This window comes from Limulus polyphemus, unplaced genomic scaffold, assembly GCF_000517525.1.
Source record: "Limulus polyphemus unplaced genomic scaffold, Limulus_polyphemus-2.1.2 Scaffold0, whole genome shotgun sequence".
NCBI classification, from domain to species: Eukaryota; Metazoa; Arthropoda; class Merostomata; order Xiphosura; family Limulidae; genus Limulus; species Limulus polyphemus.
Genome location: NW_013665610.1, coordinates 4,181,843 through 4,192,714, shown reverse-complemented (window position 1 = coordinate 4,192,714; position 10,872 = coordinate 4,181,843). Strand labels below are relative to the sequence as shown.

At 33.2% G+C, this 10,872-nt stretch overlaps 1 protein-coding gene across 10 annotated transcripts in view; it reads right to left on the bottom strand.

The window, feature by feature from the left end:
• LOC106474893 (coiled-coil domain-containing protein CG32809-like) overlaps positions 1 to 10,872 on the bottom strand; it is a 386,694-nt gene that overhangs the window by 245,442 nt on the left and 130,380 nt on the right. The window contains exon 1 of one of the 10 annotated variants that reach the window (XM_022383689.1): positions 3,891 to 4,124. The exons of the other annotated variants lie outside the window; for them this stretch is intronic. Within the exon in view, the coding sequence (XP_022239397.1) occupies positions 3,891 to 3,954 (64 nt within the window). The 5' untranslated portion in view covers positions 3,955 to 4,124. Of the gene's footprint in view, positions 1 to 3,890; positions 4,125 to 10,872 lie in introns of those variants that run through there. 10 annotated transcript variants of the gene reach the window in all.

The window sequence follows — 10,872 nt, the reverse complement described above, 5'->3', positions numbered from 1 at the left end:
ACGTTGATCAAGTTGTAGATTGAACTGGACCTCCCTTGAACTTAGACTCCGAGATTAAACAATCTTCGGCATATCAAGTTTATTTATTATATCCCATTGTGTAGTTTTGTGCTCAACAACAAATAAACAAACAAACACTCAGTCCCCCCAAAATAAATCTAATTATCAGTACATTTTCTTGATCTGGATTTCAAAAAGTGATGAAAAATGTGAAAGGAACAGAAAACAGGATTAGTGAAGAAAATTTCATAATGATTGCTTCAAGCAGTTTTTCCAACATTGTTTTAGTTAGCAGTTCGTTTATGAAGCTCATTTTACGTATATAAAATGCATTATTAAATACATCATTTGGATATTATGTATAGTACATTAGCATAAAACAATGTAATTGATATCATATCAGTATGTTACAACAGGTATATCCTCCAACAACATTGTTATATACAACATGTTGTTTAAATAATGTCTAAAGCAAGCATCAGAATCGCTTCAATGAGATCTGAAACAGGTCTCAACACATAGATCAAAATGTTAAAAGAAACTAGATAAGGTTAGACCATTAACAATTCCAGTTTTATAATGTTTACGCTGCTTATTATATCGGTGATATAAGTTACATGATATAAGACACTCAATAACATGCCATTTAACCCAGTCATAATGAGTAGTATGAATATTATAACACAGGATGTCATTTAAACCACGTTTGTTTAGGATATTAGCGCACATTTAGCTGTTTCTAATTACGAGTTGATAGACTAAAGGAAAGGCAGGTAATCAACAGCACCCAACGCCAATCCTTTGGCTACTCTAATTGAATAGTGGGATTTGTAAGTCACTCTTATAAGGGCCAAAAATCCGAAGCAGAACCTTGCAGCAACGAGACACAAACCATCGACCCTTGGATTCACCGTTTGACCCACTAACCGCAGGGTCACCGCCCAGCCCACGGGTAATATGAGGATTAGAATACAGGATTTTTTTTTTTACGAGATATAATTAATCATGTTCTTATGGAAAGTATAAAGGTTAGATCATAAGATGTTTATATTATTCTTAAACAAGGTTATTATGGATATTATAAAAATTACAACAGAATATTTATAGGATGTCATTTAAACTATGTTATCAAAAACAACATATCCTTTAAACTACTTTGAGACAGACAGCCAAGCGTTCCAACCAAGTCATTACGGGTAGTACGCGAAATAAAAAAAATCAAGGCAGTAATTTAGGCAGAAGCTGTGGGTGTTCCAGGTAGCGCTGAACCTTCTTCAAACCCACGAACGAATGGAAAAAAAATGGAAGATCGAGCTACTGAGTGATGAAAAACTTCAAGTAAACGGTGTATTGAAACATTAAACAGCCAGAGAAGGAAATATGATAACAACAGATTTGCTAGCGGGAGTTGTGTTTGACATATGCTTACAGAAAGAGCACAAATAGGATAATTTTGTGATAAGATGAAAAAGAAAACTCGGAACCAGAAACAACCACTGACTTGTTTGAAGACGTATATGATGAAATGGTTGAGTTATGATGTTTGGTGGTGAAGCCATATACACAGGAATATCTCAACTTGGGACGCTTTAGCTGAGTATACAATAATGAGAGATTGACTGTGAAATATGAGAGGATTTATAACACAAAGAGATTGCATAGGACTTAATGTTACCAAGTAAGGTGTAAGGAATATCAACTGAAGTTGGGAGAGGTGTGAAAGTGGCCGGCCTTTGGCCAGTCTCTAATTAATAAAGAAATTACAGTTCTCCAAGTGATTAGAAAAAGATTGGAGTTAGCAGCCACCTCTCTAAGTTCAACCGATAAGAAAACGACAAGATCATCTATGGTATGAAACTTTATAATCCAGTATACGAGAAACAGGTGTAAGGTCAAAAAGAAAGGGGACGGTTTCCCCATGGGTTTGGGAAAGGCATATAAAAGATGGGAGTTCAACCAAGAAAATAGAAAAAAAGACCGGGAGATGCGAAGAAAGAACAAATAAACAGAGAGGCGAAGGAAGAAAGTAATATGCTGCCAGTAAGACACGTTTTTCCAAATCAATTTGTTAATGATTATCAGTAACAAATACCATTTTTTAGGCTTACATTGATACGAGTGAATTCCTGATAGAAATATGCAGTACCCAAATAAATTTGATGGACATAAGAAGAAGGGAAGTGCGAATAAAGCACGATCATAACACTTAATCGATTTAAAATTAAAGAGGAGAACATTCGCGGGCGAATGCAACATGTCTCCGACACGCAATCCCAACATGGCGAATTCTGACATCAGAAAAATCGAAAACTGTCTATATCTCTGCTTAGGGCCTGCAAGAAGGTATATTTGTACCAAATCCAATGTAAGTTGGTTGGTACAGGTCACGAAAGCCCCAAGTTGTGCTTTCCTCGCTGAAAAATTGAGCAAAAAGACAAAAATTCTAAAACTGTCTATATCGTTGTTTGGGATCTACAAAGAGTATCTTAGTACTAAATACCACATACACTGGTCGAAATATAGCCAAGAAATGGACCAAACAACCTAAAATTATTTTGTGATCTTTTGACCCAATAAAATGACCATAAATGGGCAAATCCAACTTTTTCGTATGTCAATGTGTTGGGCACATGAAAATTTATATTTGTACCAATTTTCATCTTGATTGCTGCAAATATGACCACACAGAACCCAAAAATATACATTTTTGAGTTGTTTGACATTTGATCCCATAAAATCCTTACAAAGGTTTAAATGAAAAAGAAGTTTGGCCGTATTGGACCAAGATATAATCCTACCAAGTCTCAGGTCAATCCACCGAGAAATGAAGGAATGATGGTCGATTGAAAAGTGTTTGGAAGAAAAAGAGAAAACAATAGAAAAACAGAATGTATATCTGCGGAGACATAAATATAATCCAGTGTTTATAACACGCTTGTTCATAGCAAACATGCATTATCAATCCAACTATAAGGTGCATATTTTCAATACTTTATTTTTATACTAATTTGATAATCAGGGTTACATAACTGGGAATTGTCATTTACGAAACCAAATTCGTAAAACGTTACTGTTACATAGATTTCAGATTGATTTTTCTATCTCGGCTATTCCACGTTAAACTAGTAAATATAACTAAAATATTTCAATATAGTATTTTAAAAGATATTTTTCAAATGATCAGAATAGGATTTTATTTGTGGAAATGTGGGTTTTAATTGGTCCATTCAAATCAGAATTCCCAGCCTTAAATATACAAATAGGCTCGTACTGAAATATAATCATTAAGCCTGGAAATTGAACAAACCAACTAATAACGTTGAACGTAATCACAAAGTCTTTTAAAACGTTAGTAACCGGCTGGAAAAAAAAAACAGTTTGAATCAGCAGGATTACTAATCAACACTTAATTCTTGTATTTATAGTCTAATTCTTAGCTTAATGTATGTTGGATGTTAACGCCAAGATGAGACTGCATAGTATATTTAAAACAGTGAGCTACATCTTAACGTGGACTTTAAATCAATATTTTCTTCCAACCACCACCCATATTTACGTGCTATTATCACGATTGTCTTAAAACACACGGGAACACAATTATTTGAAGGACGAGAAGAAACATGCATATCAGAACTAAAAGCAATAACAAAAGACTCCCTGTTTCTGTTCTGAGACCGAGAAAATATAAAATCGGGTGGTGACAAGAATTGGTTACTACTAGTACTAGTACGCCATGAAAATGTCGTTTAGACATTACTATATTATACCTGACTCTCGCCTGTTGACATTTCCAGTAGAGACTTGTCTTCCGTAAACGTTTATTAATAAAACCACGTTATATCTTCAACAAATACAAAATAAAATGGACCTCTGACAAAACTTCAACTTACCTGCTGAGGATGAAGTATATGTGACATAACGCCCCACCTCTAACCACGTGTAGGTGTAAATCATACTTGCCTAAGCTTATTGAAATTAAGCCTCAACCAGCCTACGGGCTTATCATCCGTTAGTACGCATGCTCTACCTATGCAATGCGAAGACGGGCTCGCTTCGTAGAGGGTGAGATCTTTTCTTGTATGTATGTGCTACAAACACAGGGCACAACATGGCACGGGCAGTTGGAAGAGCAGCGCACGTGCTTGTTTCAGAGTTGGGTGGGATAAAGAAGAAAAACTAACAGTAAAAATAAATGGATCTCACATCTAGTGGCGAACTAATCGATTGCTTGTTAGGCTAGTGACTTAAAACTGTTGACAGCAAACATCGATCCTCCATCCCCCTATCGTCTTACAAATTAATCACAGGCACAGTGACGTCAAATAATTGAAGGGAAAATTAATGAAATAAAAAAATGCCTTTAGGCCTGAATTATTCTCAATTTAACAATATGTCAAGTTAATCAGTACATTAATCATCGCGGATAAAGTTTTGATTAACTACTAGAAATATTTTTTCCACTTCACAGAATGCTCTTTCTAAAAAGCGAATCAATCAAAACGATCGTAATTATATAAACCAGAACCAAAATCCATAAGATTTTATGAATATTTGGTTCTTTGATAATTCTAGATTATTCTGAACCACATTCTAGTGAATAGCATAATAGCCCTATTTTTTTTATATTTATACTATTTATTTTTAAGTAAATATTGTGATAAGTGACACAATGATACATTTTTCGTAGGGGAGAGGTGGATGAAAAATATCACAATTTGTTTTCTCAAGCTAAGCAAAAACATACACAATTAAAAGTACAGTTCGCACCTGGTGGATATTTTGTGTCTGAGAAAAATCCTTCAGTGTGTCGTGAATTTCCATTTATCACCGTAATGAAAATTAGGCCAAAGGCCCCATACCTGTATGATAATGGCGTGTTTTTGTGTTCAAAACTTGAACAACACGCTTAACTTCAAATAAATTACAGAGACATGCTTATCAGTGGAAACACCACAATCCATCTTTATCATATAATTAACGTATATATGCAAAGATGTTATCTAACACGACTTTAACAAATACATAATACTTCTTTCAACAGACTGAGAAACAACGTATCGTCCACAACTCATTCGAAAATGATCGAAACAACTACTACAAAAAAACTAACCATTTTCACTACTAAAATATTTAGTAAAGGGCGTTAGATTAAAGTTTGAAAATGGCGACAAAACTAAATTATAGATATGTATATATGATTCGTGAGAGATAAAGGAAACTAAAGGTGACAAAATTTTAATAATTATTTTCCTCCTCTCTCTCTTGACCAAATGACACCGATTTTTGGTGGATTTTAGAGAATTGTTCCCAGAAGGAAACCGTTATGACGTTGTCCTAACTAAGACTAAATTCTTATAAGTTCACCATTATCCCTTACTGATTTATTATAGATTTTTTCAGGTTAAAATAAAACTTAAAACCGTATGATATCGCTAAGATAATTTCTGAGATCTCTCGATGTAACTCATTTTTCAATTTAAACTTTACTCCTCTCCCATGTATATATATCTATACACACATATAACATATAATGTGTGCAATTTTATTAAATGTAGTTGTTCGCTTACTTTACCTTATCGGAAAGTTTATTATTGTTGTTGTTGTTGAATTACAGGAAAGACAGCTAGTGAACACCACCCACCACCAACTTTTGGGTTACTTTTTACCAACGAACAATGGGATAGCCCGTCATATCATAACGTCCCCACTGTAGGTTGCGAGTGAAGTGTCCCTACCACGAAGCCATGTCAAGCCCTACATTGAAACCTCTTCGATAATCTCTTGCATGTATGAAACTTAAGTATTAAAAATAAAACAATGACTAGTCGATAGCAAATAAAACTTGAACATCTGATCATGCAGCTGTATAAATGCTTGCTTTAAAAAATGAAACAATGACTAGTCGATAACAAATAAAACTTGAACATCTGATCATGCAGCTGTATAAATGCTTGCTTTAAAAAATGAAACAATGACTAGTCGATAACAAATAAAACTTGAACATCTGATCATGCAGTTGTATAAATGGTTGCTTTAAAAATGAAACAATGACTAGTCGATAGCAAATAAAACTTGAACATCTGATCATGCAGTTGTATAAATGGTTGCTTTGAAAATGAAACAATGACTAGTCGATAGCAAATAAAAGTTGAACATCTGATCATGCAGCTGTATAAATGTTTGTTTTGTGCACGCTCTAGTTCTCTCAAACACGCTCAGCTGTATTAATTCCTCAGACAAAGTCTAATAAAAGCAGCAACTGAACATTAAATATATAATCGTACTTTTCCATTTCATTTAGTACTGAAATACAAACATTGAGGATTTAAAATACAGTTAAATTGAGAAAAGTCGATATATTTCAAAATATTACCGTTATACACTAGAGACAAAAACAAAAGCAAACCAGGTCAATCTCGTCGTGAAGTTTATCCATTTTCCATCAATGTAGGCTAAATAAGTCCCTTATATTAAGATTCTACCTAAAAAATCAGTCGTTCGTTGACATGTTGCCATGAAATAAGTATCTTGAAGTGTTCAGCAAATAATGTTTTCTTCAAACCGAAACAAAAAATTAATTACAAATTGAAATACGTATCAATTTTCAAGTATGTCGCTATTTCTTGAGTTTCTCTCAAGGTTTTCAAAAAGGAGAACAATTTAAATCGAAAACGAAACTTCGAGAAAAAAAACAGAAGAGGCAGCAATTATTAATGTAACTACATTTAACTTGTTTTAAGTTTATTAAAATTCATTCAATTCAAGCCTAGATCAAACGTGAAACATTCACTTTCATTACATCAATGTCTCTACTGTATATGATTTAAACTTTTACAAGTGAGGAAATAAGATGTTTGTCTAGAACAAGACACAATTACAGAGCGGAACCACTAAACCTGTCAAAACAGATAAAGGAACATTATTAAACTCTACTGTGCAGCATTTATGAGTATCGCTAATGTTTCTAAGTTAATACCAGGTATTTTCGTCCACCCATGGTAAAGATAAACAACACACAAAATATTTTGGCTAGAATTCATCATTCCTTTATAGAGGATGATGACTGGAGACTAACTCTGTAGTCTTTGCGTTTTAGGTTATTATTGGAAAAAAAAAACTTGTGTGAAAACATATATAATATTTTTAATGTTTGTACATTTCCTTTGGTTTGTACTCACTAGAGATATGACAAACAAATTTTAAATACCATTGTATTTTGCATCAATTCGATTTAGACTTGCTATTGATAAAAACTATAAAATTAATAAACTTTCTGGAAAGATCTTTAAAATTTTACAGCGTTGCCAAAAGTGATATTCTATCAAACCAAATTTTAAAGATTTGATCTTTAATTACCTAAGAATTAATGAGTGCAAAAATTTCAGCGCCATTATTCAATTATGTTTCCAAACGTGATTCCTAGAAGAATGAAATACATTTTAAAGATAATGATGTGTGGTCCGATAACATTTGGCTTTGACATTTAGCCAGTACTGCTACAGCAGAATTTCAATCGAACATAGAAGAAAAACTCAAATAAAACATCGTTTGTGAGACGTACAAAGGGGCAGAAAGGAGATAAACCAACGGTTCAATGTATCTTACAATGACAACAATTATTGAAATGAAACTGTGCAAAAATACAAAGACTAATAAGATGAATCTTTTTTTTTTCTTCATGTTTTTATTGTTTGTTTGTTACCAAGAAGTATATGAAAATTGCGTGTGTATGGTAATTCTTATACATGGTTTATATTGATAAGCTTGATCATACGCTTCTCTAGACTGCACCTTTTTAGTTCCTCATTCATTATTTAGGAAGAACGCAAAAAAACATTCGATCGGGAAACGTGTTTAATGAACTTCTAAGCAAAAACAACATTTTCAAAATAAATTACTATACTTGTCTGAATTTGTTTGTTTGTTTTGACGTTTGAGCATAAAGCTACACAGTGGGCTATCTGCGCTGTGATCACCGCAAGTATCATAATTCTATTTTTAGTGTTATGAGCTCATAAGCTCACCGCTTGTCAGATGAATTATATGTGAATGCATTGAAAGTTATCTAAAACACACTTATTTCAACTCGGTAAAGTAAACCAATTACGCATATTTGTGTCCTCCTATAACCTATAACGATCGTATTTCTGTATTTGTTACACTATATGTGTATGTTTTTATTGTTTTTTTCCTGTTCAAATAAAACAATTTTACGGAATAAATAAATCCCACCTAATAAATTAAACCGAAATTATAAATCAGAGTCATAGCTTTAGGTGTTGTAGCACTGGGGACGTGGTAACTTAGTTGGGGGGGGGGGGGGAATCTGCACTATAAATATCGTAACCAAGAAATATTTTCCAAGAAGAAGTGGCTGGTGAGGACATGACTAAATGATTTGTATTTTAATTGACTATTTACAAAGTAATACTGATGTGACTACTACTCTTTAAAACAAACTTCTCGAACATTTTTTTTTGAATTGTTATAGTGAAAATTTGAATCAATTCTATGAAGTATCGATGAAGGCTAAAAGACACTAGCCAACCCATGAGTCCATATATAGTACTACTCTACTTCCAAATAAAACAATATTTGATTTCTTACGTACTGTATCCATATTTTATAGCCTCCCAGTAGCACAGCGGTATGTCTGCGGACTTACAGCGCTAGAATCCGGATTTCGATACCCGTGGTGGGCAGAGCACAGATAGCCCATTGTGTAGCTTTGTGCTTAATTACAAACAAACAAACCATATTTTATTTGTAATTTACACATATAATAATTAAAGTATATAGAAATTTTCATAGTATGTTAATGAATGTCCCCCCCCCCAGTGGCACAGTGGTATGTTTGCGGATTTATACTGCTAAAAACCAGGTTTCGATACCCGTGGTGGGCAGAGCACAGATAGCCCTTTGCGCAGCTTTGTGCTTAATAACAATGAACAAGAACGTGTTAATGAATTGAAATTTCTTAAATAAAGTTTACAGAGTTATGTAACTCTCGTGAAAAGAAAATTACCTGTAAAAAGTTTCTGCGCCTTTTTAAATGCCCGAAACTATTTGTGAATATACGATGCAAAGATATATTTTGGAAAACAATGAAATAAGCCAAGTATAGTACAATATTTATGGCACGATATCCAATGTTGAGGTTACTACTCAATGAATTTCTCTCAAGATACTTAACCTTAGAGCATATGACTATTTATACATAGATTCTAGATTTTGACTCAATCAGCAAAACCATTTTGAGGTGTGCACATAACACATAGACCAAAACAGACTAAATAGTATGTATAAATAAAATAAACTGTCTCCAGTACTGCCTGTAATGGTGGAAGGTCAGATCTGAAACTTTTTATGTAAGACTGACTGCGCTATACTTTATGAACCTTTGGGTTGAACTTTTCAAACTTTTGTCACGTTTGTTGATAATTATTATGCATTTTGAAAAATTCTTTGACTCTTGAAGAGAGTTTGGTTAATTATGGAAACAAAAACAAAGCAAACACACATCGTATTTCTAGCGGTGCGCCACTCCTGCATCTAGAGACGAAAAATATATATCCCAAAGTTTGATTTTATTCTTAAACAGTAAGCTAAAAAAGCCAAATAATTTCTTGGAGATCGCCTATATTTTTTCTTATCACTTAATACGTTTTACAGGTCCATTTAATTACTACTGTAGTGCCTTGTCATGAAAAGGAACGCGCACCAGAATTTCTGAATAAATCTGCCCATCAAATGATATCTCATTTTTTAAAAAAAAAGTGTTTTTCTAGCTTTAGGAAAACAACATATTAAAGAGAAAGCGAGTTTACAAAGTTAATAGAAACCATAAAAAAATAAGAGAAAAACTAACGTTCCACGAAACTCAAACAATATTTCAAGCAAATCATTGTTATATACTTTCTATTACAATGAATACATTTTAGTTTGTAACTCTCCTATTTCAAATGGAAATTCTAAAGATTCACTTTAAGAATTATTATTATTGAATGAAATCGACCGCAAATACTTGATTTCAATCAATGTCACTTATCAGTAAACCTCTCTGATCGTGTAAGATCACATCCTGATTTATGTTCACGAAGTTAGCTTTCTTGTTAAGGCTTCAGTCGTGTACAATCGTAGTACAACTTTTTTTTTTGTCAATAATCGTTAGTGAAGATACATACCTATCTACTTGGAAAGATAAGCCAATGCGTTTTAAATCTGATGTTAAGAATTGCTATTGTTTCGCCAAAGTATTGCTTAGTATATTCATATGTGGATTTACACACAATAATTACTGTCGGACGTATTGTGAATATAATAATAATAAATCATTTGTTCGCTTTATAATGTAAGTTGTTGTTATTCTCTAAGGTTTTTTGGAGTTAATAATAGCTTTATTTTTATTGTGAACCTTACTGCAAGTGTGTCCCTATTTGTCTGAATTAAATTGCATTGCAGACTGATACATTGTTACTATTCGTCCATCAGTTTAATTGATAATCTTACAATAACATCATCAAATCTTATCTGTTGTACTTCCACGGTGAGCTGTATGAAACTTCGCTATCTATTGAAAATATTATATAGTCAAGAAATTAATGTCGCTTTTTTAGATGAAAAACCCGAACAACTTATACATCAAAACAAAAATATTTATCAAATGAAATAGTCTCCATTCTTATCGATGATGCTTTTCCATCTTACAACCAGGTTGTTAATGCCCTGCTAAAAGAAATCACTTGGCTTTGAAGCAAAAAACATGTCGACGTTCTCTTTAACATCTTCCACATTTGCATACGTTTTCCCATTAAGATGGTGTTGCAGCGAACGAAAAAGATGGCAATCTGATGGTGCCATATCTGGAGAATA